A 27,343-nucleotide genomic window follows, 5' to 3' on the forward strand; every position below is an offset into this window, starting at 1 on the left:
CAAGGAATCAGAAGTTTCTGAAAAATATCGGCCTTTATTTTAAGTAAACAATGGTGTGTTTGATTCAATGTTTTTTTTTTATGTCAGGTAATAAAGAAGACAATTGCAGCCTATCAGGTTCATAAATACCACCTCAACAGTATATAAATATCTTACTCTCTACTTTCATATTTGAACATTCAGTTAACAGCATTTTAAAAACAGCTACTGGAGACAAAATCATATTTTCAGATCGCATACAATTCACAGTAGCAACATCAGGTGGACACACACACACACACACACACACACACACACACACACTTTCACTCCCAAGGAAACATACACATAAGTATGTGAAAAATATCAGAACAGAAATAAAACAGCTACAGAATCCAAAAGCTTTATGAAAGGTATATTTACAAATAGCCTGAACATATTACTAATACCCAATGCCACAATTTACATTTTCTTCCAAGCTATACCCAAAGAGGCTCCAACAAATCTCGTCTTTTTCAAACTCGTACTGTAATCATTAAATACAATGCTCATAATTTGATTGGGAAACAATACATATTAAGACAAACTAAATGAACAATGTTTTTTGAACATTTTAAAAACTTAATATACTGCAAATGTGATGCATTGTACATAGAAATAACATAACAGCACAACTAAATACTAAGAAATTTCAGGGAGATATTACATTTACAAATGGCCTTGCATGAATGTTATACATGAACAATGAACATCATAAAACTGACCAGAGCAAACTGTTAAAAAATAAGTGTATGATAATCAGACTATTCTTTTGGAGAGATTCACTGATTTTCTATGGCATCTATCCCTTCTGTTTGGCCAAGTAGACACTTTTTTTTTTTTTTTTTTTTTTTAAAGCAAAAGAAAAGTCAAATATCCTACTGACTGCCTGATCACAATACTGCAAAATTAGAGCATTACTGTATAAGTAGTACAGTTGGTTTGATTTACATCCAGAAGAAAAATGTCAAGATTCCATTTCATCTCCATCAAAGACTGGAGGCTCAAAACTGATCACCACCTCATATGTTTGACCTGTGCAGGAACAGAATACAAAAAATTAAGGACGTGACTGCAACATACATTAAATCTAGCTCATCCTAAATAATGTCTTTAACAAAACAGAACCAGCATGGCCCCTTTACGTTTTCAGAACAGGGTTATTTTCGATAACTAAAACTAAAACGATGGATGAAAAAAAACTTTAAACAAAAAGTTTAAGCACTAAAATTACAAACTGGAAATTAATATTTTAAAATGACAACTAATAACAAAATTATTGACAAAAGCACAGAACAAAACAAAAAGACAAAAAAATAAAAAATAATTCAAAGAGTAATAGTACATAAATATAGTGTAATAATATAATAATGGTATATAAATAATACTAAAATAAGGCTAGTTCATGGTCACCTGAATGTCTTAAGCCAGTCTAATTGCAGTGTTGCAAGTGAGCAAAAATGCGAAAATAGCTTAAAGCGCTTTTAACTTGTACTAACTAGCATTTTTCCACAAAAACACACCAAAAACTCTTCACTTGACTTACGTTTCCACTCTTCAATATCAAGCTCTTGGCTCTCAAAACTCTGGTCGAAAGGCTCTGCCTCAGGTTCATCATCCGGGTCATGGTACTGGGCAAAGTACGTATGCGCCAGAGCCTCCGCTGCTGTGATGCGCTTATCTGTGTCCAAAACTAGCATCTTCTCCAGAAGGTCCACAGCTAAAAACACAAACAATTAAATAGTTGATCAAAATTAAATATTGCCAACATATTTTCTATAAATTTGTTCAAATTGTCCATCAACAAAGATCAACAAAAGAACAGGGAATTATTTGATTGTCTTTTTTATTTCCTAAACAATGTGCACTTTACAATAATATATACTAAACATCCTAAATAAACTGCAATTTCATATACACTACCATTTAAACGTTTGAGGTCACAAAGTTCTTTTTTTTGTTTTTGAAAGAAATTAATACTTTTATTCAGAAAGGATACATTAAACTGATCAAAAGTGACAGTGAAGACTTTTAAAATGTAACACAAATGTTACAAAAGCTGGGTGATTACAGTGTGACAGGTTTATATCACCTTCATTTAGAAAAGATTTCCATTTCAAATAAATGCTATTCTATTGTTCAACTTTCTATATATATATATATATATATATATATATATATATATATATATATATATATATATATATTTTTTTAATCTTACCAGCCCCAAACTTTTGAACAGTAGGGTACGTACAAATCATTTCAATGTCTAAACATGCCTCTCTTACCTTGTGGATTAGCCCCAATAAACACATCAGCAAAATTCCTCTTGGGCATCTGAGGAAGTGAGTTGATATAAGTACGAGCCTGTGGAAAGAAACAGGTCAACCGTGAGCAGAGGTAATAAAATCATGTTTATTATAATAATATTAGTAATTCTTGACTCGGTCCCCATGACAACTGCTTGTGTTTTGCACATAGATTGCTAACCCTGTGAATCATAACATTGTGGTGTTAGTATGCAGTGCCATTTGAATAATGCAGCAAACAAACAGCTTCAGAATGCAGAGAGGTCTGTGCTGGTGATGACAGACAGTGATTTCAGCTCGCATAGATCAGGGAATAACTGCATGATGCTTCAGCGGCAAGCAGTCACCCGAAGAGAAAGTGGAGAAGACGAAGGAACTCTGTTGGGTGTAAACCGTTGCTTTACTTCACTATTACCTTTCCTTATATTCTCCATACGAAATAACATTTTGACCTGACCTGAAAATGTTCTAATGAATATTACAATTTGATTGGCCGAGTGAATATTTAGTCCAACAGCACTGGGACGTTTTGTTGTTTGTATCCCTCAGCTTGTCTGCGTTTCTGATGTTTAGGAACATAGAATGTAGCGTCGTAAGTGGAAGAGATTTTTGGAAGTCAGAGTAACAGTATTTTCTTCAGGAACACTCGGACCAGGGTTTCTCTCCCCAGTGAGTGGGAAGAAAGAAAATAGACAACCCAGAGTGGAGTGATTACATAACACATGACTGTGTTTAACATTACCTGGGCCGTACAACATCACTCTTACATGTGTGATATTGCTTTTTATATGCTAATAAACTTCTTTTTTTTTTAAATCTACTAAATGTGAGACATCATAAGGCCTGCTAATTAAAGGGCATGATGGGTATTCTGCAAACAGGGGGCTGGGCCACAGTGAGCTCACCTCATGGCTAGGCATCCTGCTTATTAGAGAGGCAGGTGGAGTTCCTGTAAGTCGCATTATCTGTTGAAGCTGGTTTATATCTTTGTAGGCCAGGTCAAGGAGATCACAGTCCACAAATTTAGTGTAATGCATATCTATCAAAAATGATCTGGACATTATATTGTGGTTCTCCACTACTCTAGGGAAAAGGACAGGATAAAAAGAGAGAGAGAGGAAAAGTTTGGCATGCAAATTGCATTCATTTACAGCAGAGAAGAAACATCATGCATTAGATAGCAAGAGAGCTTGATAAGTGTATTAGAATCTGCTCAGAAATACAGCTGCCATTAGAAGATCTGGAAGACAAAAATCAGGCTTGTTAATTTCAGTTTAGATGTCAAGATTCAGTCCCAAACAGAACCTCAGATCAGTCTTTCATCTAAAAGTGAAGTCAATGTTTAGTAGGAGAGCACTGGAAAAATACCCTTTTTTATTAGCAGTGTCAAAACAGCCGCACTCAACACACATTCCTTGTTAGAAAATCCAGCTTCGACTGGTCCAAGCAGATCATTAGCTGGTCAACCAGCCAACGTGTTCCAAAAACTAGCGTGATCAATTTAAGATAGTATGACCATCTGGTAACTAGTTTTGTAGCTGGTCCAAGATGGTCCCCCTGCTTGCACCAGTTAAAGACCAGCTACTGTTTAACTTTTTTGTTTGTTTTTTAAAGACATTAGCACATTTGTTCAGCAAGGATTCATTAAATTGAACACAAGTGACAGTAAATATATTAATAGTACTACAAAAAATATATTTAAAACTAAGTTATTTTTAACAAAGAATCCTGAAATACAAAATGTACTACGATTTCATCAAAAATATTAAGCAGCACAACAGTTTTCAACCGTGAAAATAAGAAATATTTTTTTGTGCACCAAATCAGCATATTAGAATGATTTCTGAAGGATCAAGTGACACTGAAGACTGGAATAATGGCTGCTAAAAAAGAAACTTTTCCAAAGGAATAAATTACATTTGAAAATATATTTCAATAGAAAAGTTATTTTAAATTGTAATAATACTTCACAATCTCACTGTATTTTGTTCGAACAAATGCAGCCTTGGTGAGCATAAGAGACTTACACGTAAAAATTGTACCGACCCAAAACTTTTGACCGTTAGTGTACGTCCAGCCAGGACATAAAAAAAAGCTGTTTCAAAACACAGCTTCCAGCTTAATGTGGATTTTCCACTTTGAAAATCAACACACACAGGCGTTTTTAGCAAGTGCACTCTCCCTAAATATATTAAACTCACAGACTCCGATGATATTTTCATTAACAGCTCAGGTCCTGGAGTTCCAACCAGAAGCATAATAAGCTTCAACTGATCGATGTCTAGTAAAACAAGATGAAGGAAAACTAGTGTGGCTCAACAAGGAACACGCCACAAAGCAGGAAACGCTCATTTCGGTTTCATGTGTACTTAAAGAACAGGAAAGCAAAGAAGCTTTGGTCACATCTGTGGAAAGACGAGCAAGCTAGTAAAAATAGCACAGGTTGAATATTTTCAGCTAGCCCAGCAAAAGCATGACAGAAGTAGCCGCACAGGTGTGCTCTGCCTGTAAGAGGGGGGAAATATTTGGCAAGTATTTCTGTTCCATAGGGTGTGGAGCCAGAAGCATTAAGAGTGGCAGCCGTTCAAGATACAGAGTGTCAAATATGCAAAGCCAGGGGGGAAACATGCTGAAAGTGCAGAAATGTTAACAACATTTGTCATTGGAAATAAAAAATGAGAGTAAAATGAGAGCGAGAAAGAGAGAGGCATGTCATTTCCTGCAGGGAGTTTATTGCATTCTCATAATGATGGATCATATATCCTTCAAATCACTGTTGCGTCTTGGGGCACAGCTTGAAAACAGAGCTTAAGTGAAAGGGACAAAAGGTCAGTGTAAGACAGGAGAGGCAGACAGATCTGCAGACACACTGCAAGGACAGGAATATAGAGAACGAGAGAGAGAAAATAAGATTGTAATGTGGTGTTAAAAAAACATGTATCCAAAAAATTCACATTCACAAATACGCTCTTAAAAAAAATAACACTAAATCAGGGACGTTTCTGGCTTTGAGCCGTGGTGCAATTTACAGAGAGCGTTCTGCAGGTCAGTGAGGGGTAAACAAGAGGAAAAGGATACGGTCTGTGCCAGGGAACAGAGTCCTGCCCGTCAACAGCTCAGCCATGATGCAGCCCACTGACCAAATGTCCACTGAAAAGAAATCAAGAAACAACATTAGTGGAGAGGCAGCAAGCACATGTTCCCACTCTTGTGTCCTGACCTAGCTCTCTTGTCACAGAGGGCTGAAAAATAGCATAGATCAACTGCCACAATCTTCAAAAGACATTTCAGTACTGGTTTGTTAGCATGGGTCAGTTAGCCTGTTCTGGGAGTAGTCTACATTACTGTTCAAAAGTTTGGGGTCAGAACAAATTTTTTTTGTTGTTGAAGAAATTAACACTTTATTCAGCAACACTCTTAAAAGTGTAAAATTGTTGCCATAGAATAACCTTTTTTTCTTAGTATGAAGAACATTTAAAAAATCTAAAGAACCTTTTGTGCAAAGGAAAGTTTTATGGATGTTAATGCCAATGCACTTGCATTTGGCAATAAAGAACCTTTATTTTTAAGAATGAAGGATGCATTAACTGATCAAAAGTGGCAGACATTTACTTTTTATTCAAAATATTTATTTTTTAAATAAATGCGCTGTTCTTGAGAAATGTATCACGGTTTCCACAAAAATATTAAAGGGGACATATCATGAAAACTTTTTCATGTGACTTTTTCCGTGTTTAAGTGCTATAATCGGGTCCCCGGTGCATCTACCAACCCAGAAAACGTGAAAAGTGACAACCCAGTAACTTTGTTTTGATAAGCCTTTCAATCAGATTTTGCTCCACTTCTGACATAGGAAGGAGATCTTATTATAATATTACCGCCCCTTAATCTGCATGTTTCCACCCACAGCGCCACCATTTGGTTTTCGCAAACGACAACAGTGTAACCAGTTCTAACGCAATGGCAAAAGTTTGAGCAAAGCATGCAAACTGTTCTGTCGTTGGCTGCAAAGAACACTATTTGACCAAAACATTTTTAAAACTTGTGTAACTCCACAACAACTACATAAATGTATCCACTAACCATTCAGAAACGTCCAGGTGCAGTCTAAAAGTTGCAACCTCTTCCTGAGTCTCTCCGTAAGGCTGCACTATGCTACTGGTTATCTCTGAAATTTTGGATGAGTGAAATTTGCACGTTTTGTTATTGCCGGAGAGTATCCGAAGCTTGTGTAAAGGATCGGCCGTCTTCTGAACGGGGACACACAAAAATGGAGCGTTTTTTGCCCACACCCAAAGAGGGGCAAATTTGACAAGCTATAATAAATGATCTGGGGGGTATTTTGAGCTGAAATTTTAGATTCATATTACATCTTGTGAAAATGGGCATAATATGTCACCTTTAAACAGTTACCATTTTCAACATTGATAATAATAAGTAATGTTTCTTGAGCACTAAATCAGCATATTAGAATGATTTATTAGAAGGATCATGTGACACTGAAGGCTGGAGTAAACCAGCTTTGCCATCACAGGTATAAATTACACTTATATGAAAACAGAAAACTGCTATATTTTGTGAAATATTATTACAATTTAAAGGAGAACTCCGGTCAATTTTAACATTGAGCTAATTTTTTTGTACATTTGGAGTGCTGTCAGTACAGAGAACAACGACAAAAATCGGTGTTGCCTACACCGCGTTATCCTCTTTTTAAAATTTGCACCCTGTTGACTTCAATGGGGCAAGTTTTAAACCTGCTTTTAGGCTCTTAACATCCTTGATGTGTCATTACAAGTGCACAGGTCATGTGAGTGATTCCTTCGGAGTGAACGCGAGTGAATCTGACTGCAGTAGATGTGAAAGATATTAATAAAAATGATGTTTATTCAGCCAGCGCACATACCTGTATTTACATCCTGTTTTTGGTCGAAGTCCACAGTAGTCGATTGTCGAGTTCACGCGCGTGATCATAGGTACTAAACCTATGCGCGTGAACTCGACAATCGACTACTGTGGACTTCGACCGAAAACAGGATGTAAATACAGGTATGTGCGCTGGCTGAATAAACATCATTTTTATTAATATCTTTCACATCTACTGCAGTCAGATTCACTCGCGTTCACTCCGAAGGAATCACTCACATGACCTGTGCACTTGTAATGACACATCAAGGATGTTAAGAGCCTAAAAGCAGGTTTAAAACTTGCCCCATTAAAGTCAACAGGGTGCAAATTTTAAAAAGAGGATAACACGGTGTAGGCAACACCGATTTTTGTCGTTGTTCTCTGTACTGACAGCACTCCAAATGTACAAAAAAATTAGCTCAATGTTAAAATTGACCGGAGTTCTCCTTTAAAAGTTTTACTGTATTTTGATCAAATGAATACAGCATTGGCGTCGGAAGAAAAAAAAAAACTGGGTGGGTCCTCCCCCAGAAAAATGTTACTGGAGTAAATACCATTTCATTCTGGTGCCTTTTAATTAAACAAGTAAACTAAACTCCACTTAACGTCGGGCGGTTCTTTGCCTCCACGTCGTGCATTAAATGCACAGCTATCCGTGGATTATCCCCCTAATATGGTAATTTGCCAGCGATGACAACTTAAAGCTGCTATTGATGTTTGCAACGCAATATTTGACTGGAAAGGTACAACGGGCGGTTACTTTCGTCAGTTGCGGCTCGTTGAGAAATATAATGTAGCGATTCAGCGGAAATGGAGTTTAATTTATTAATTATAATAAAAAAAAATATTTCATTTAATTCCTCAAGTGGAATGGATTTGACTGACGACGCTCTGAAAAGCGAACAGACAAATGCGCTGAATTAGAGACGGTAAAAATGAGTGGGTATAATATCATTGATCTTAAAAAGTATATACAATGGTTCCGACACCCATGGAATACAGCCTTGGTGAGCCTTCTTTTAAAAACATTAAAAATAATTTCCACCTTTTGAACGGTAGAGTACACCATCTGGTTCTAAAAAGCCTGAGTGTAGTTGTGTTACCTGTCATGTTGTAGTGCATCCAGTTGAGCATGATTTCTGGGGCGCGGTACCACCTTGTGGCAACATATCCTGTCATCTCATCATCTGTGTGTCGAGCCAGACCAAAGTCAAGGATCTGAGATACAAAAAGAAAATACATCCTGTTAATAACAATCAAAGTATTACAAGCAAATGTATAACAACAATGAAAAAAAATATGACAGACTAACCTTAAGTTCACAGTCTTCATTTACTGCCAGATTACTGGGTTTCAAGTCCTGGTAAACGATTACTGGATATTAGTTCACTGTCTCCTTATACCATTTAACAACCATTTTAAATAAATATTTGCAGCTATTTATTAATTAAATTTACAGATGTGACATCTTTTAACATTTCAATTCAACTTGTCGCTCAGTTCATACAAACAAAAAATGCCTATTTTTATTAAACCAATATGACTTCATAAAATAGAATACTGAATAATTATAATTGAATTAAAAACAAAAGTTATTTGAGCTGTAATGATGTCAAAATATTTCAATTCGGGCTACTTTTCTAAGTAAATAAACTTCATATTACCGATGTAACTGCACAATTTCCTGCCAGGCTTGTAATTGCAACAAAAAAAATTAATTCTTTATTACTAAAGTAGGAACGAGTCATAATTATTTTCTGTGGTAATCGACAGCATGGAAAAGATGCTGTACACATATATCAAGCTGAAAATAACACAGACTATTTCTTTACGTCTAATTTATAGCAATTTCTAGTTTTAGTCTTTACACAAAAGCAGGCCTGAGCATGTAACATGGTTATGCCAGGGAGAATTGGCTCCATGGGGCAACATACACTTAATTTTTTGAATGAAAATAGCCTGCAGGCCTTTTCTCATATACCCGAGTGAGCACTTACCCTGTGAATTATGTCAGCCGAATGGATATACTGGTAAAATTAAAAGAAAAATAGAGAGAAAAAAGATATATGTGAGATAATAAAATTCCAGCTGTAAGGTTTACTCTATAAATGTCTAGATACTATTTCAAACATTGTTCTGGACATAATACTTTTCTGTTCATTGTTATTTTTATTTCATTTACATCAGCTTTAAGAGCTGAGATTCCGGTTTGTATTCGTTACGTGATGGAAAAGTGCAGTTTCACCTTAAGCCCTCGCAGGATCTGGTAAATAAGGAACTGAACATGATCATCGGTCAGCTTCTGACACTTCACAATATTATTTAGGTCAGCACCCATAAGATGAGTCACCAGGTACCTGCAAATCAGAACACAAGAAGAATGTTATTCACCTGCCAACTGTATTTAACCTGGTACAAGGAGTGACTGCACAACTTGAAATGTAGGAAACATTTGAACAACTACTGTCAACATCAGTTGTCCTGTAAATATACTGGGGTAGCTGCATGCACATATTTTAAGGTTTACTGTTGGGGCGGTGAGAGAGGAAACAGGAAACTACAGAGAAATATAAACTAAGGTTGTGCTGATACAATCATATATCAGTAATATTTCACAATATTTTTTTCCTTATCATAGTGAATTAATAAATCTTGACTTCTTTATTTTTGGGCATTCATAGAATCTTCAACAGGTCAATAATGCAACAACCACTAGGCAGATTTTAATATATTTTACACTGTATTTATTCCTCCTATTTAAATAAATGCTTTTTCTTTTGAACTTTCTATTCATCAAATAGATTATTCTACTTTTTTATTCTATCAAAGAAAAAAATTGTTTCCACAAAACTATTAAGCAGCACAACTGTTTTCTATATTATTTTTATTCCTTTATTTTTAATTGAATAAATGCAGTCTGGCTTAAAAAAAAAAAAAAAATCTTACCAACTCTAAACTTTTGAACAGTGGTATATATAAAATTATAAATAATACACATTTTTACTAAAGAAGGACTGTCATTCAAGAGGTCACATAAAAGTAGAACTGAAAAAAAAAATATATTATATATATATATATATATATATATATATATAGGATGTTATGGTTAAATCAAAGATGTTAAACTGAATTGTATTGAACACTGAACCTGACTGGCCTCTCACAGTATATTCAGGAACACTGACATCAGATTTTATTACAGTCTTCAACCTATCAAACAAACACCTCGCGATAACCCACAGCAGAGTCTACATAAGCACTGACTCTTAGCAAGAGGGTGGAGCTACAGGTCAAACAGAGCCACTGCGATACAACACACAGCAGAGCTTAAAATAAGCCATACTTAATCCCAGAAACACTCTCCACCCAAAAGACATATTCAGCATTAGAGATAAATCAACAAATACATCCCACCCCCACAAAGATTTAGGGGGAAAACACACAGATTCGAGATAATAAACAAATGTAAATCACTTCGACACACACAGAAAAATGAAAAGCTAAAGCAAACTGATTCAGACACCAAAAACATATGAGAATTTATATATTTATTGGAAGAGCCTGGAGCTCTGGAGTTAAGTCGCCACACAAACATTTCTGCTAGTTTTGGTAGTGGAAGGAGTGCGGATGCCCTTCATATATCAGTGTGCGTCAGGTCTATTTTTGGCAGCAGAATTGATGTTAAGTCAAAGCAGCATCTGCTTTTACAACCTGGCTGTATCCTTAGCATTCCCTACTAACCTACGGCTGTTAAGCTGGAGCCAGGCAGCACAAAAAGCTCTGTCTCTGTGGAAACCCGAAGCTCCATAAAACCATGAGAGCCTGAAAACATGCTTATAATAACCTAACAAAGAGCACAAGATAAATAATGTATTATTCTGTTTAGTGTATGAGATATTAGGACTAAACACACAGGAGTGATTGTAATAAAGTCGTAATAAAGAACGTGTCAACGTATTATATATATGAAAAAAAAATTGATCGCTCTAATTATAGTCAACAGTTGTACAGGAAGCATCTGATAGAGTGTGCCATTTTACACCTTCAGTGGTGGACTCGTTGCTCTATTTTTGACATGCTGTAGCCACTTCATTTTGCAAACCCGTCTGCTTTATGTGTGACAGAAGTCTCTTATGCTCGCCAAGGCTGAATTTATTTGATAAAAATGCGTAGTGAAAAAGTCGTATTGTGAAAAGTTGTCTGTTTTAATATATTTGAAAATGTAATTTTATCCCGTGATGGCAAAGCTGAATTTTCAGCATCATTACTCCAGTCTTCAGTCTCAGAAATCTTTCTAAAATGCTGATTTCCTGCTCAAGAAACACTACTTATTATTATCAAAGTTGAAAACAGCTGTGCCGCTTAACATTTTTGAGAAAACCATGCTACTTTTTTTCCGGATTCTTTCAGGTTTCTGAATAGAAAGGATTCTAAAAAGAACAGCATTCATTTGAAACAGACATCTTTTTTAACATTATAAATGTCTTCTTTACTGCCAATTTAATTTTATATACATACATCTTGAACATTTGTGTGGCCTGTGGTGCCCTCATCCTCTGAGCTAGCTCACAAGACTATTTTCTCTAGTTTAATTAACACTTACATGAAGTACAGTCTTATTCAAAACTAAAGAAGAAAACAATTATTTTAATCAAACCAGTGAATAACATCTCAGAGGAAGAAATTGTCTGACTTACACATCATTAAACTCCTCCAGGGAGGTGGCAGGTGTGAAAACATCCAGCAGGCCGATCACCTAAAAGCACAAAGTGCAAAGAATACAAATCAGGATCATTTATGCCAGTGATATGCCAGCAGCCATTTCACCCTGTAGCCCAAGGCTGGTTGCTCACTCAAGCTAAGGAGGGTTGAGCCTGGTTAGTACCTGGATGGGAGACCTCCTGGGAAAACCAGGTTGCTGCTTGAAGAGGTGTTAGTGAGGCCAGCAGGGGGTGCTCACCCTGTAGTCTGTGTGGGTCCTAACGCCCCAGTATAGTGACAGGGACACTATACTGTCAAAAGAGCACCGGCCTTCAGATGAGACATTAAACTAATGTCCTCTGTGGTCATTAAAAATCCCATGGTACTTCTCGTAAAGAGTAGGGGTGTAACCCCGATGCCCTGGCCACATTCTACCCATTGGCCCTTGCCAATAATGGCCTCCTAATAATCCTCATCCACTGAATTGGCTCTATCACTCTCTCTCCTCTCCACCTATAGCTGGTGTGTGGTGAGCGCACTGGCGCCATTGTACCGTGGCTGCCATCGCATCATCCAAGTGGATGCTGCACACTGGTGGTGGTTTGAGGAGAGATCCCTGATATGATTGTAAAGCGCTTTGGGTGTACAGTAGTACATATGAAAAGCCTATATAAATGCCCCATTCATTCATTTAGTACTGCATGTACAGTATTGCATTAAGATTTTATTGCATAACCTGACAGGAAAATCTAGAATTACCACAGAGGAAGTTCTAGAATTCCCTGTCAGACAGAATACCCCAAATTAAAATAAGATAAGAACAATACTTGTTTGATTGAGAAAAAGATTTTTTTTCAGTGAGAAAATAAAAACGGTGTTCCAGAGTAGGGGTGGGCGATATGACCAAAATCTTATATCATTTCTTGTCACCAAATTCAATATCACAAAAAGCTAATACTAGCTTAACTAAGTAAAAATTAACCTCTCAAGCTTGCTAAAGACAAGTAAACAGTTAGTGATAAAATAAGAAACAAATAAACAGAACAAAGACACAAATAAAATAGACCTACCTGAAAAACTTTTGTTGTTTGATTAACATTAATGACAGACGGCAGCAGGTATATTAGGCTGCTGTCACTTTAACGAATGCGTGGATCTGTCAATTAACCCTCAGTGGTTGGCCCTTTACCACTGCGGTGGTATAAAATAGCCACAGTTATAGCCCTAATTTTGTTGCACTTTTCCAAAACAAAAATGACTGGAAGTATGTTGTATAATTTAATAAGTTTTTAGTTTAATTAAAATTGTACGTTTTCTTTGGGGGGCAACAAAGGGATGCACCCTACACAAGGAGGGCCTCACGCTGAAAACGTTTGAGAACCACCGTACTAGAGGGTCTGACAAAATGTTAATTGCTGCAGTCTATTTAAAAATATTTGATTAATTTGAATTAATTACTTAAAAAAGATTTGAAAAAAATATTCAAAGACTCACTCATTGTGACTTCACTTGTTTCATTACTGAAGGAATCAGCATTTTTGAATGAATCTCTTGAATGAATGATTCAGTGACAAGTCCATTTTTTAACTTGTCGCCACCTACTGGTGTGACGATTTAATTGATACAATCTTTATTTGAAGCAAGTTAGTTTCAAAATGTGATTTACTCTATTTTGTTCGCAAACCACAGACAGTAGTGTTTATATCCGAACTATACACTTTTATCCCAGTACTTCTGTGATAAAATTTAAATAATGATACTGTGTGGTTGAAAAGACTTTGTGAAACTGCTCTCTCTGGCTCAGCGGAAGATCTGAATGCTCGCTGTGATTGTACTAGTCAAATAGACATCTAGACTAATCGTTGTCATTCAGGAATAAGATTGTCTGGGTATCTGAATCGAGACCGTGATCTTTTAACGTTTAATCATGCAGCTCTACTCCTTATGAAACAAATATATGTCTGCAGAAAAAAAAACTGGAAAAACTGGTTTGGAACAAAATGAGGGCGAGTAAATAATGACAAAATTTTAAATGTTTGGATAATCTAAGCCTTTAACCATTAGGATTACCAACCGTTAATCTGCGTATTGGCCTCGTCAGTTTGATAATACCAGGGATCCAAACTCACATTCTCATGTTTCATATGCTTGAGTAGCCGCAATTCCCTGTAGGTCCGCTTGGCATGGATGATGGACTGAAATGGCCTTGACAGTTTCTTCACGGCAACCTTCAATCCTGACTTTTCATCATATGCAGAGCTGAGAAAAACAGAAGGACATTATTCAAGCATGCCGTCACACTTTGTTGCACAACTGAAATGCCAACATGCTACAACAGGACCGAAGATAAAGACGGTTAAAAGTAAGAGTCAGCATTGAATTAACTTGCCACATTTTAGACTAAAACAAAAGCTGGTCAGATTCTCACTTCCTCATGTAAGAAACCACAGACGTTTACAGACAGAACTAAACGGTAAAACGTACCTATTGTATCCAATCATAAAATTCCCTTTAAAGGGACAAACAGTTTAGTGCTTAACCACATACACTGACCACCATGTGCTATGTAGAAGACCTAACATTGAAGGTAATGATACAACCTTTCAAGACACAAAGGATATTTTATATGCACAACTTGACTGAGAGACCTGATTGATCTTATCAAAGAAAATCTCTTGGCTCCGCTTTTTCGAATACACTGCACAGGCTGAGAGATGAGCCTGGCACTTCAAACCCAGTGCAATCTGTTCATCAGATATTCAATTACACAGACACAATAAGGGGGCCCATGAAACATAATCTAGATAGCACGGTTGCTTAGCATCGCAATTTCTAAGTCACTTGGGTGCATAAACAACCTGTCGACACTGAGGAGGAGTAATTTAGAAAATGAGCCTGGCCTTCAAACACCTGTCTAAGAGACAGAGACCTTTCTGAAAATCATTTGCAAACATTAAAGAGTGAGGTAACACTTGTTTTGAGTTTAAGGAAGAAACAAAAGAACTCTTTAGATGTGCACAAATATGACTAGATAAAAGATTGCATTTCCTCAGTAAAACATTCTGTCATAATCAGCATGTTTCTGATCACAACAATTTAAGATGAGCATTTTTTTTTGTAGAGTAAAAAAAAAACTCTCTAATTCCACATTAATATGCAAAGACAACTACAAGTAAACTATTTTTATGTTGATTTTCCTAAAAATAGTGCGGTTTGAGCACCTGTGGCCTGTTGCACAAAGCCGGTTTCACTTTCTACACAAGTAAGTTCAAGATTAGTTTGAGCAAACTCTGGTTTTTCGGGCTCGAGAAGGTGGATTGGTTTTTAGCGGGTGTCATTGTTATGGTAACTTACGCTACATGGCTAACCTGCTCCAGAGCAGGTTTTATTCTGGGTTAGAGATCGCAGACCAAAACTCGACCAATCAGCTGTGAGTAAAGATGCAATAAAGCCATTCCACCTGTATCTCTCACTCCAAATTAAAGCAGTTTATAGTGAAAACATTTTAGAAACAAAATAGCTCATCTTTTGCTGCTAATTATTTATTATATTTAGGGCTGCAACTAACGATTATTTTGATAATCGATTAATCGGACGATTATTTTTTCGATTAATCGGATAGGTTTTTTTTTTATTCAATTTGATTTTTGTTTATAACTAAATAAAACCCTAAATCAGGGTATTTATGTGTAAAAGTGTACTTTAAAAAGTGCAAAAGCCACACATTGAGTTTTACTAATATAATCTTAAATTTTTACATTTTAAACCCCAAACACAAAAGTTTGTCCAGTTTTTAAACAATAAAACTTCTTTAAATATCCAAAATATAAATAAACAAAACAAAATATTGGGTTGCGCTGCTCATATAAACTTCACATTATGAAATTAGGACACAAACATGTTTGTAATAAGATATTAAGCAGCAGATTTTGAATTCCAATGTAGAATGCGATCTGTTATTTCTTGATAACAGACCGCTGCGAAGTATAACACACCAGAAAAACAGAGCGTTGCTATGGACACAGGATTCTAACCGTAGAGACGGAACGGACTATTTTCTTTAGCGGAAGCAATACAATCATTTTTAAATCAAGAAACTCCTTTTTAAATCAATATTTTGTGTAAAATTATTGATTTATTTGGTGGGTAGCCATGTAATAAGCGGGATTATCCCTTACATAGTAGACAAATGCTATAAAAAGAGAGCGGAATGGAGGTACGCAGCTGACAACAGGCTTGATTAAAAGTACAGGAAAAATTATGTAAGTTATTACTGCACAAGCATTCGCTGAAAACCACTGACTACAGTGACTAAAAAACAATATTTTACTGCTGCTGTTATTAACTGCCTTTATATTTAGTGCTTCACTTTGTAAACACCATTTAATTTAACCTATTTCTGCGGTAGCGCTATTTTAATCCATCACTTATGTTGCGAACTGATTGCGCAACCTGATGCTCGATACAAAATAGATCTAGTGTGACTGTCCCGAATTTAGTAAACAAAGCTGTTTACACAGTAGCATTGAATTAAACTAGACTATACCATTTTCACATCTTCATATAATGAGAATACAGTTTTTGCTTGCCGTGCTGATGTTTCTCTCCGATTACTCTCTGCCATTTCGCGTGACTGCGTTGTCATGAAAGTGACGTCATCAGTAACGCTCCCCGTGACGTGAGCAGACCAACTAATCGACAATGACATTCGTTGACAACGATTTTCATAATCGATTATTATCGATTTTATCGATTAGTTGTTGCAGCCCTAATTATATTTATATTATATGAATTATAATCAGGTATAATTCATATCATTATTATATTAATTGGCAATATTAAACTTTGCTTTTAACTTAAAATAAATATGATGCATGCATTAATATACAAAGCTTTAAAACAGATTAAGCTGTTTGTTTGATTGACATGCATTGATATAGTCAGCTTTTTTCTTTCCGCTGCCTTCTCAAACTTTCGCTGCAGCAGCAGTGTTTTTTCCTGCCATGTAAATGCATTTAATTTCATGATATTTTTGTCATAATGATCTCTTAATCTTCAGCAGAGAAGTGAATTGAGAGAGGTGAATCAAACTGACGCTCTCCATGTTCCGTGTGATTGGTTATTAGTTGGCACGTAACACACTTTCAGGTGCACGCGCTTCAGAGTTAATTGTAAACTCTGGATTAAACCTGAGTTGACAGAGAATGTTTATGCCAAGCTTTGTGAGACTGCTGAACCTGATCTAAACCAGGTTGGATTTATATGGATTTGTCAACTGCAAACCTACTCTGAAAAGAGTTTGTTCAACTAGCTTCATGCAACAGGCCTCTGGCACCACAACTTTGTCTCTACCAATAGCCCAATCAATTAATTGCAGTGTGTTTGGGAAACCTGTTTGAAAACAATAATTTTGTTTAATTCCATTTGTTGGCACTAGTGATGCAGAAATAAAGTTTAGCCTTAAAGGGATAGTTCACCCAAAAAAGAAAATGATGCCATTATTTACTCAGCCTCAAGTTGTTCTAAACCTCTTTCTTCTGTTGAACAAAAAATAAGATATTTTGAAGAATGTGGGTAACCAAACGGCTGCTGGTCCCCATTGACTTCCATAGTATAGAAGAAAAGAAAACAAAAGTAAAACAGAAACACTATGGAAGTCAATGGAGACCAGAAACTGTTTGGTTACCCACATTCTTCAAAATATCTACTTTTATGTTCAGCACAAGACAAAAATTCATACAGGTTTAGACCAACATGAGGGTGAATAAATAATGACAGAATTTTCATTTCTGGGTGAACTATCCCTTTAAAGGTGCACCCTGTAGGTTTTTGTTTAGCTCACTCTTATGCATCTCAATACGTTTTGGACTTTATAATGAGGCCAAAGCTGTTTATGCATATTTTGTTTTTGTTTCTTTTCGTTTTTCAGTCGATTGCATGACATGTTAGTCATGTGATGTCAACATGCTCTACGTAGCATTCAGACTGCATAAATCGGTTTATTTGCGTGTAAATTTAATTTTAATGATATTTCTCAAAAGTGTGGTTGATTTATTTATTTGCCTATAATGCTGTGTTAATACAAATTACGAAGCGCACCTTTAAGTGAATCATAAATTAAGCTGTGTCAGGAAACATCAGCACAGAACCACCAACGAACTTCCTAATCGCAACTAAACAAACCAAACTAACGTTAGCAATATTTAGATGAATCAATCACGAGATTAAGATAATAACATACGACAAGCCCTATGAGGTTTTCTTCACCTCGTCCTGGGTGTTACTACAAGCAAACGAGAAAATTAAGTGCCATGAATCACCGACAACAGTCGTGAAATACACGCAGCTCTGACTCATCGGTTGCGTTTCAAAACCTATCGAGTTACCTAACTTGCAAGGTACCCAAAAGCGGTAACTTAGCTCCCTTGGTTAAGACACAGACTAGTCATGGGGTGACCTCATTCTGGACAGACCCCACCAGATGTCCTCATTAAGACCACCCTACACCACTAAATAGGGCGAATAAAGAAAAACGTGGTTCTATATCATAAACAAAGACCACAGTTTCCCAAATAAACAACTTTGCAGTTTATCGAGTTCATCTCTTCGACTTGCAACCATTTAACGTACCATGTGCATCACGTTTGCCCGTCCACCGCAAAGCTTCACTTTGAAACTGAAGTGGCATGCGTGTGTGCACGCGAGGTGGCATTTGCAACATACGAGACTTTAAATGTTTATAAAGCGTATTCACCCAAGTTAGTACAATTTGCAACACTACAAGAACTTTAAACCCGCTTTTTATGACTAGCAATCCCTCTAGCATAACAAACCGCGGACTTTGGTCTTATTAGCAAGTTTGCTAACGCAGAGCAATGCTGTACGGGCCCGTAAGAATGAATGGGACACATCGTTCCGCCATAGAAACAACAGATACATATTTACCAAACAGTTCCGTATGCACCGGAGCCGACGGGAGACAAGTTCTGATATCGCAAAGGGACCTCCCATATCGTCTTGTTGACCTCCTGTCGATAGAAAGTGGGTCTTTCTTTCTGCGACATGCCTGCAGAACGAGCACCCGAGGAGACTTGAGACTTCTGCTTTCCCTGGCTTGCCTGTCTGTGATTCGAGGTGGTTGAGTTTTCCTGCAACAATCAAAAACGGAAAGTAACCAACCGATAAAGTCGACCGTGCACGCGGATACTCAGGAACGAACCGCCCCGGTGTGTTTAGTTCATTCCAGCGGCTCCAAATGCTCTTGGAATGTGACTGTTCGGAAGTTGCTCGGTTCCGGGGTCACGGTGGTTTCGAGCACTATCCCGTCTGCCTCTCTCTCCCTGCTGCTACAAATGAAAGTCGCAGTAAAAAAGCAAACCGAGTTCCCAAGCGCGCCCCCTGCAACACATTCACACGTATACAGGAGGTTGTAGACCTAGCATACTACAATGTAGAACACAAACTAAAAGAGACATGGAAATGTTTAATGCAAATATCTGAATACGATATGATTCCCACACTAAAAATTCTTAGGTGGTTTGACCTTTACACTGCTTACAATAACATCAGAGAGAACAAACAGATGTACATTACAGAAGCTGGTGTAAGATATCAATAAATACAGACCATATTATTTTTTATGGAGTAATTCTTTTAATTTTACATTAAAACGTTCTACATTTTATTTATATCTTTCATTCACTCAATGTCACTTTACAAGGACAAAGAAAAAAACAATAAGAAAACTAATAATATAGAAATGTGATAGATATAAACAATTAAGAAAAGCAAACAATATAGTTACAGACTGCAGTAATGAGCAGAGAACAAAGATCATAAATTAACACTGCAGACTGAACCTAAAAGAACAATAACAAATTAAATCTAAGATGGATGTGATATTATGGAGATTTTACCACAGGGAATTTCATACACTGAAATGCCTGTCACCCATGGAAGAGAGTCTGAAGCTTGGGACAGTGAGAAGACCAGAACTCGAAGACTTTATAGTGCTGACATTTATCCTGTATTTTTTTAAAGGAAATATTTGAATCTAATTCTGTATGAAAAGTTATACAGTCATGTGCTCTTGAGGGCTGGTAGGACACATGGTTCAGAGGTTTTATTTGCCGTTGGCATCTGGGTTATAAAGGTCAGGCTATGTTTCTCGTCGGTAAACCTGTAAAGAAAACATTGTTTGACTTTAATTTTGAATAGGAACATTTAAAAAGACAAAATAGCAGTATTATTCTTCACACACAAAAAAAACATTTATCCATTACAGTGCTGGACCCTTACCCTGCATCACTGCTAACCTGGATCTTCACTGAGGAAGATGTTGATAGAGCAGGAGGATGGGCTGGTTTCCTGTCAGACGGTAAAGAAAAACAAGACAAATATTTTTAATTGTAGAGACAACCATGAAAGCCACGTAGCACTGTGTTGCCTGTCGCAACATATCCCAGGACACTGTTGAAATGATTGTGAAATGAGCATTTGGGACCCAGAACTGTCTCAAAAGGAACTTGTGAAATGCAAAGAAATCCAGGCCTGAGATAATTGAAATCTGAAATCAAGTTGCAATTACACTGGGTGACAGCATGGCAGTGCTAAAAAGCTAAAAGAACAATAATATATTTTTATTTAGTACTGTCATTTCAAGAAAATGTTTTCTAGCCTACAGAACATAATGTAATATCCAAATTACATTGAAGACATTGAATTCCATGTCTATTAACGTAAAAAAAAACTAAAAAAACTAATCCACAATGATTTTTCATTAACTTAATGATTTCATTCATTTGAAGTTTTCAATTCTATACACAAAAACCTTAAAGTATATATTATTTCTGAAGTACAATTTCACAATTATTATAACAAATTATAATTTGTAAAAATTATAAATCTATTTACCTTATTTTTCGTCCATTCAATTGAGCAAAAAGCAGACTGAGCAGTCTCTCTTTCTGTTCCCATGTTAGATCAGAAATATCCACTCTGGAGCTTTTCAAGTTGCTCCTGAAATGACACCAAAGCATTTTCATTGTCATCTTGACTAGAGATGCACCTGAAGAGTGGTTAGAAATTATGTGCTAAAACTCTCACACCATTTGTCAGCCTCTTCCAGGTCAGCCTGAACATCATTGGTGCTGTGTGGGGCATTAGAGAAGGTCCGTATACGAGGGTACTCCAACCTTCCAGCCCGTGCCTCATTCATTCTCATGCGATAGGCCTTCAGAGCCTCCTGTCTATACATACAAGATCATCTTCAAATACGGGAATCACTTCCAAATGTGAAGATGAATCTTTAAAATCCCCTATTGAGAATATATTTCACAGAGCAGCGTTTCGTTTTCACAACTTAAGCTAACCTGTAGTGCTGTTGTTGTGTTCTTATTTCCTTCCTCACATGGTCAAGAGCTTTGTGAAAGAAGAGCTCGAGTTCTTTACGCTGCTCCATGATGCTTTGCGCCAGCTGTTTCACTTGGCCCAGCTCCTTCTCTCGAACAGCTAGAAGCATTTCCAACCTCTCAAGGTCTGTGCCGTTGGCCTGCGCGCTGACCATGGCACGCCATTCCACCTCTTCTCTCTCCAGCTCAAACTCCCCAGACATGATGCCCAGAGCTTGCTCAAGTGTGACCAATTTAGCCCTTAGCTCAGAGGTCTCATTTTGTTGGGACTTTAACTGAGAATTGCCTTCCTTTCTCATCAGTTCATTCGTCTCCTGCAGAATCAATCAGTTGTAGAGTCATCACTGGACATATGCAATGTGCTGAAAACAATGGCAAACATGAGCACATCTCTGCAAGCCAGCTTAGTTAAACTGTACTTCGGTTTTATTAAGCTTATGCTTTAATAAAATACTCAAGGCAAGACACTATCACAGTAAAAACAACAACATTGGGTTGTTTTTTTAACCTGGGTTACAAATATTGGGTCACTGTTGGGTTATTTTCCACAAAAAAAAAATGTTGGGTCATTTTTTATTTATTTGGGTTATTTTTTAACCCAACATTATTAAGTGAGTACATGGAAAACCATTGTTGTTTCATGCACTAGTCAATTTGGAGATTTTGCTTCTATACTGACACTGTAAAAAGTGATCAGTTGACTTAACTTAAAAAAAATTGAGGAAACCCGTTGCCTTAAAATTATTAAGTAAATAAACTTCATAAAAGAAAATTAAGTAATGTGGAATTGTCAAGGTCACATAACCTAATTTTTTCAATTAAGCATTGTTTATTTACATCATAATTTTAAGGCAAGTGAACTGAACACTTTTTGTCAAAAACATCTCAAATATACAATTAAGGTTTTTTATGTATTATTATGACACTTCATCTGCATCCGTAGGTTTTAATTTCAAAGGCCGTTTTCTCAAAATGATTTTTTTTCTCCTGCGCAGAGCCAGAAATCTCCACTTCAGTAGCACTTACATACACCAAACTTTCCAGTCTTACTCCTATCTATCCACCTTTTTCCTACGCCCCATGACGATTTATGGGAGTAACTTCCATTAAACTGTAAACAATATGCGAAAGGTTCGCTCTATGAATGCAATAATAAGCATTTTCAAAAACTGGGTACAATGACATGACATTATTCTACTCACCCTTCAACCAACGAACATTAAAAGGAAATTTAAAAGTGTAAAAGCATTAACAAATTACAACAACATACCATGAATGAATAACCCCAAAAGATTGGTTATTTCCGCAGCAATACAGACGGGTTAAATATCACTGTTGTAATATATGTCTGTATTGTACGTTGCCTTAATCAAAAATGTGCATTAACTGGAACATTGAGAGATAATATTTCAAAGTGATTTCCATCATTTTTGACAGATTTACCTGCTTTAGAAACATTCCAGTAAACACTGCTAATAGGGATTAGAAGTGAAAAGGGGAGAAAATCACATTTTAAAGCATCCGTGTGAAAACAAACCCGGAAAGAGACGTGAGGATTTGGGGAGAAAACAAGAGATTCTTAGTGCTTTGCAGTGAATTATTCATGGGATACATACCGTAAATTAAATCAGGCGAGTAGACCACAAATGTGCAGTATATGTTGTCCTTTTCAACATGTGACTGGACTGAAAAGAGCTCTTCCTATATGTATTCTTGTGATATCATGTCATATTAAAATACTAAGTGTTACGTTTTTATATAACACGTACGTATATAATAGAACGTGAAGGAAATTTTACAGCTCATTCAGTCAAACTGACGGATAAGGACTATAGCGCACCTTATTATTTTAAAGGTATAGCGGAGGATTTTCCCGAATTTTAGAAAAGAACCGCCCTCTCCACTTTTTGAAAAAATGCACATGCTCCCGAGAGGGAACGCCTATTAAACGTGTGCACGAGAGAGCATGCACGAGCTAATCATAGCTTATACATTAACTTTTACTAGCAGTGATTTTAAATGGATTTCTCCAAATAGCATGCCAAACTTTACCTGTCAAGTAGAAACTTAGCGACTGAGGCATCAGTGGGAAGCCCAACCTGTGTTTTGAGCGCACGCCATCATGTGAATCGTGTGCACGAGCACGTACGACGGCCTTACGTAAACATATCACCAGAATGATTGACACTTAGGAGGACCAATAGTCTTGATGATCCACCCGGAAAAAGAAAATCCTCCGCTATACCTTTAAATGATTTGTTTCAGTCTTTTTGAGTGGAACTTCCTGCATCCGGAAGAGCCTTCCATCTCTCTATCTCTCTATAAATTACAGAAACGTCTGTCTGTCTGTATGTCCGTCTGTCTGTCTGTCCGTCTGTCCGCCTGTGTGTTATTCGCATATCTCTCGAACCGTTAGACCGATGGATTTCAAACTCGACAGGTGTCTTGCTACGGGCATGAGTGCAGTGCCAAGTTTGACGTTGTTTGGATGAGAAATGCAAAAGATATTGTTAAATATATAATTCATTGACATTAGAGGGTTGAATGGGTCAAAGAAGCCCCAAGAAGGTTGTGGCTTAAAAATAAACATTCTGACATAAACACTCTGTCAGCTACACTGTTTACTTCTGAATATTATAGTTTGGTTCATTCTGAATATTATAGTTTGGTTCCAGAACGTGATAAATCCATTTTGATTAATTTGAGTAAAAATGTGTTTTCTTTACCAAGAAAGTGGCAAGATGAAAATCACTATTTTCTGTTTAAAACTTTCACATAGCATCTGTAGGTTATAATCTATCTATAAATTACAGAATGAACCAAACTATAATATTTGGATTTTCAAAGATCTATTATAAAAACGGATTATTTTTCCCCAAAAATGCAATAAATTCATGACACTTTTTTTTCAAAATGCTATCATATTGAAACTGTTGAAATCAGCCATCACTAAGAAATATCTCCTGAACTTTTTTGACGGCGATCAGCTCACAAAAACTGATTTTGCATGGGCACTTTGCACTGCTCCCTGAATCGACGCGCTTCATTTGTGGATGTTAACTGAATCTGTAAGTCAGCTATGCTGTTTACTTCTGAATATTATATTTCATTCTGGTGCGCTTAAAGTTATCGCTGCTGTGTAATAGTAGCCTATGCTATTCACCAACTAAACATATCCTATTCAATGTGTTCACAGTCTCTTTCACGGGCATCATTTGTAGTAGCCTATTCACAAACTGTTTCCTCAAGCATAGCGTTTTCTCGGAGTTCACTGTGTGCTTTCTACCATGCACAAATATGTGTGTAATTGAAACAATGAGCACTCAAACACACCAAACCAACAATTACTAAAAACACAAACTGATTTTGCACGGGCATTTTGCACTAGCACTTAGAAGGTTGTGGTATTCATAAACACTCAAGTCAGCTACACTGTTTACTTCTGAATATTATAGTTTATTCACAGCCATCATTTGTAGTAACCTAGCCTGCTCCCTGAATTTAATGCGTTCACAGTCTCTTTCACGGGCACCAAACCAACAATTACTAAAAACACACACAAAAACTGATTTTGCACGGGCATTTTGCACTAGTAATCTAAAATGCAGAAGGCTCATTAGGGAAAAGGTGGATAGGTTTGTAAAGGGTTTGTTCATTTATAATTCACCTGATTAATATACATTTTATTCCTAATTGATGTAGTGGCCAATGTTTTCTTTCTGGCTGTTGCCAGTATTTTGTGATTTATGAAGTGATAAAAATAGATCCCTTCTGTAAAACCCTTTAACTCTGATATGTCAACAGAATGAACCAAAAGTTTTAATGTGGTCTGGTCTAATGTTAAGATTCTATTCTAGAAAAGATCATTCACATATTTAAACATTTCAGAAACGTGTAGGCTAATACAAAACAATTGTCCTAATACACTATGATTAATCAACTGGGAAAGTATGGTGATATCTATTAGTGAACAGTTTACCCTAGTTAACATTTTTACATCCTGATTTTCTGCAAGCATTATCACCTTCAAGAGAGCAAGGGAAGCATTCTTCTCTGTCAAGGCTACATTTATCCTTTTCAGTTCCTTCGCCTCTTTCACATGATAATTCAGTGCCTCGTTCAATCGTACGTTCTCCTTCACCACAGTATGTGATGCTGTTCCGAGCTGCCTGTTGGGAGCCAAAACTGACCAGTAAACACAAATCATACACATATATGCTGGTCTTTTTTTTTATATGCAGTCTTTAAACAGAATTAAGATAATGAGTAACTGATCCATTCATGCAATTAAAAGAACGGCTGCTCACACAATAGCTTCATGATGCGCTCGCTCTGCAAGCTCAGTGATCTTCTGCTCTGCTTCCTTCTCAAGGTGAATCTGTATAAAAGAAGACATTGCTGAGCGTTCTAGCGTGCATTTTAGTGGCACAAGCATCTAAAACTCTATAACAAAAGGATTTAAAATCTGATGTTAAATAAATGCACTTTGCAACAATTTATGCAATACATTTCTATGCATTATCTCTACTGTCTTGTTTATGGATGGATGCTTTTTCTTACCTTTGCTGTGTAGAACTTGTGCTCTGTTCTCGCCAGACTCTCTTGGTGTGCACGGTCAGCTATATAAATTTTTTCTCTCATCTAGAAGCACACGAAACACGACATGCTATATGTCTGGAGTTTTTATGCATTGCTTTCAATATGAAATGGCAATTTGTGTTGTGCAGTACACTGATCAGGTCTTCTTCCAGATTGGCCTTTATTTTGCGAAAATGCTTAATGGTTTTGAGCTCGCCCTGCATCCTCTGGAAGTCGCTTGACCTCTGCTTAAACCTCTCTTCTAACGCATCAATCTTCTGCATGTATTCAGCCACCTGCAACAGCCAGTCAATTGAAGCGAATGAGGCTTGAATTTCAGAAAAAAAGGGTAAGAACTGACACATACATCACATAGACGTCTATTTGATGTGCGTGTTTACATCTGGAAGACGTATTTTTTAGAGTGTTTGCTCATCTGCAATACGTCTATAGGACGTTTCCTGTCAGATGTCAAATATGTTTAGAAGATGTCTTTAAGATGTTTATGATTTAGAATGTATGTAAAACTGACATCTTAACGACATCTATCAGATGTTAGTAAACTGCAGATGTACGTGTGCTATCTGAAATTCAAGAATTGTTACAGGCAGCTTGACAGGTCAACCGCTAATTTGAGTGGAAAATAATAAACTCTTACCAAAAAGTCTTTCTCTTGTGAAGTTTTTGCTTTTTCTCTTTTCAGTTGCTCTTCTAATGCAGCAATCTTATATGGAAAATAGTGGGAAATGAACAGCACAGATGGATAAACGTATGCTCTTTTTTCTCAGCCATATGATGGATTATGTAACATAAATGCAGACAAACCGTTGCTATTTTTTCACGATCTGTCCTTTTCAGGAAAGCAATAATATCATCCGTGTCTTTTTTGGCTCTGTACTGCTGGTTCTCGAGCTCCTCGTTGGCTTTGGCGAGCGCGCGAGTAGCTTCGCGATATTCGACACGCGAAAATTCTGTGATATCAAACTTCGCCTCCCATAAAGTTGCATTTGATTTGAACTTTTCGATTTCTGACTCCCTGTCGGCTTTAGACTCCTGCTTGCCTTCTTTCTTACCTTTTCTGTAAAGAAAGAGTAAAGAAAATGTAAGAAAAAGCTAACTGTATAAATCACCTGAAACGACATCGTTCATTCTCACCCTTTTCCTTTGCCCTTAATTGCTTTCTTTTTCGGCATCTTTCGGCTCCTCAGACGACTATCAAATGAATTTGGACCTGCACTGGCTCATATTCGTTCTGTTTACCGTTACTATAGAAACGGTCATCGGATTCACTGCGTTGAATAAATTCGTTTTAATGGGTTTTAAAACCTAGGCACACGCATTTTTATTTTTGTCCTTACTGATATAGTTGTTTTTGTAGTTTTGGTGTAGTTAATCTTAAGATTTAATAAACAATAGACA

The 27,343-nt window shown here is 36.7% G+C and overlaps 2 protein-coding genes across 3 annotated transcripts; both read right to left on the bottom strand.

Annotated features, from left to right (window-relative positions):
• Positions 1-10: 10 nt before the first annotated feature.
• Positions 11-19,357, bottom strand: mapk14a (mitogen-activated protein kinase 14a). Of its 2 annotated transcripts, none has more exons than XM_084389184.1 (12): positions 18,882-19,351; positions 14,066-14,195; positions 11,933-11,991; positions 9,481-9,592; positions 9,233-9,262; positions 8,548-8,595; positions 8,339-8,453; positions 5,406-5,477; positions 3,233-3,312; positions 2,307-2,385; positions 1,565-1,738; positions 11-1,053 (listed from the first exon to the last, which is right to left on the bottom strand). In XM_084389184.1, exons 1-12 carry the CDS (start codon positions 18,998-19,000, stop codon positions 986-988), a joined length of 1,086 nt encoding a protein of 361 aa, XP_084245310.1. In that variant the 5' UTR covers positions 19,001-19,351; the 3' UTR covers positions 11-985. The 2 variants fall into 2 exon arrangements, with proteins under 2 accessions (XP_084245310.1, XP_084245309.1); XM_084389183.1 differs by lacking the exon at positions 3,233-3,312 and adding an exon at positions 4,529-4,608 and having other exon boundaries at positions 18-1,053; positions 18,882-19,357.
• Positions 19,358-19,575: 218 nt separating this feature from the next.
• bbof1a (basal body orientation factor 1a) lies at positions 19,576-27,160 on the bottom strand. The gene is made up of 12 exons (XM_084389186.1): positions 27,080-27,160; positions 26,750-27,002; positions 26,583-26,648; positions 26,077-26,220; positions 25,907-25,987; positions 25,654-25,724; positions 25,371-25,515; positions 21,308-21,660; positions 21,044-21,184; positions 20,850-20,954; positions 20,235-20,303; positions 19,576-20,115 (listed from the first exon to the last, which is right to left on the bottom strand). The coding sequence occupies exons 1-12, from the start codon at positions 27,115-27,117 to the stop codon at positions 20,016-20,018; spliced, it is 1,566 nt and encodes a 521-aa protein (XP_084245312.1). The 5' UTR covers positions 27,118-27,160; the 3' UTR covers positions 19,576-20,015.
• Positions 27,161-27,343: the final 183 nt, after the last annotated feature.

Source organism: Rutilus rutilus (genome assembly GCF_951802725.1).
Source record: "Rutilus rutilus genome assembly, chromosome: 19".
In the NCBI taxonomy this organism is placed as follows: Eukaryota; Metazoa; Chordata; class Actinopteri; order Cypriniformes; family Leuciscidae; genus Rutilus; species Rutilus rutilus.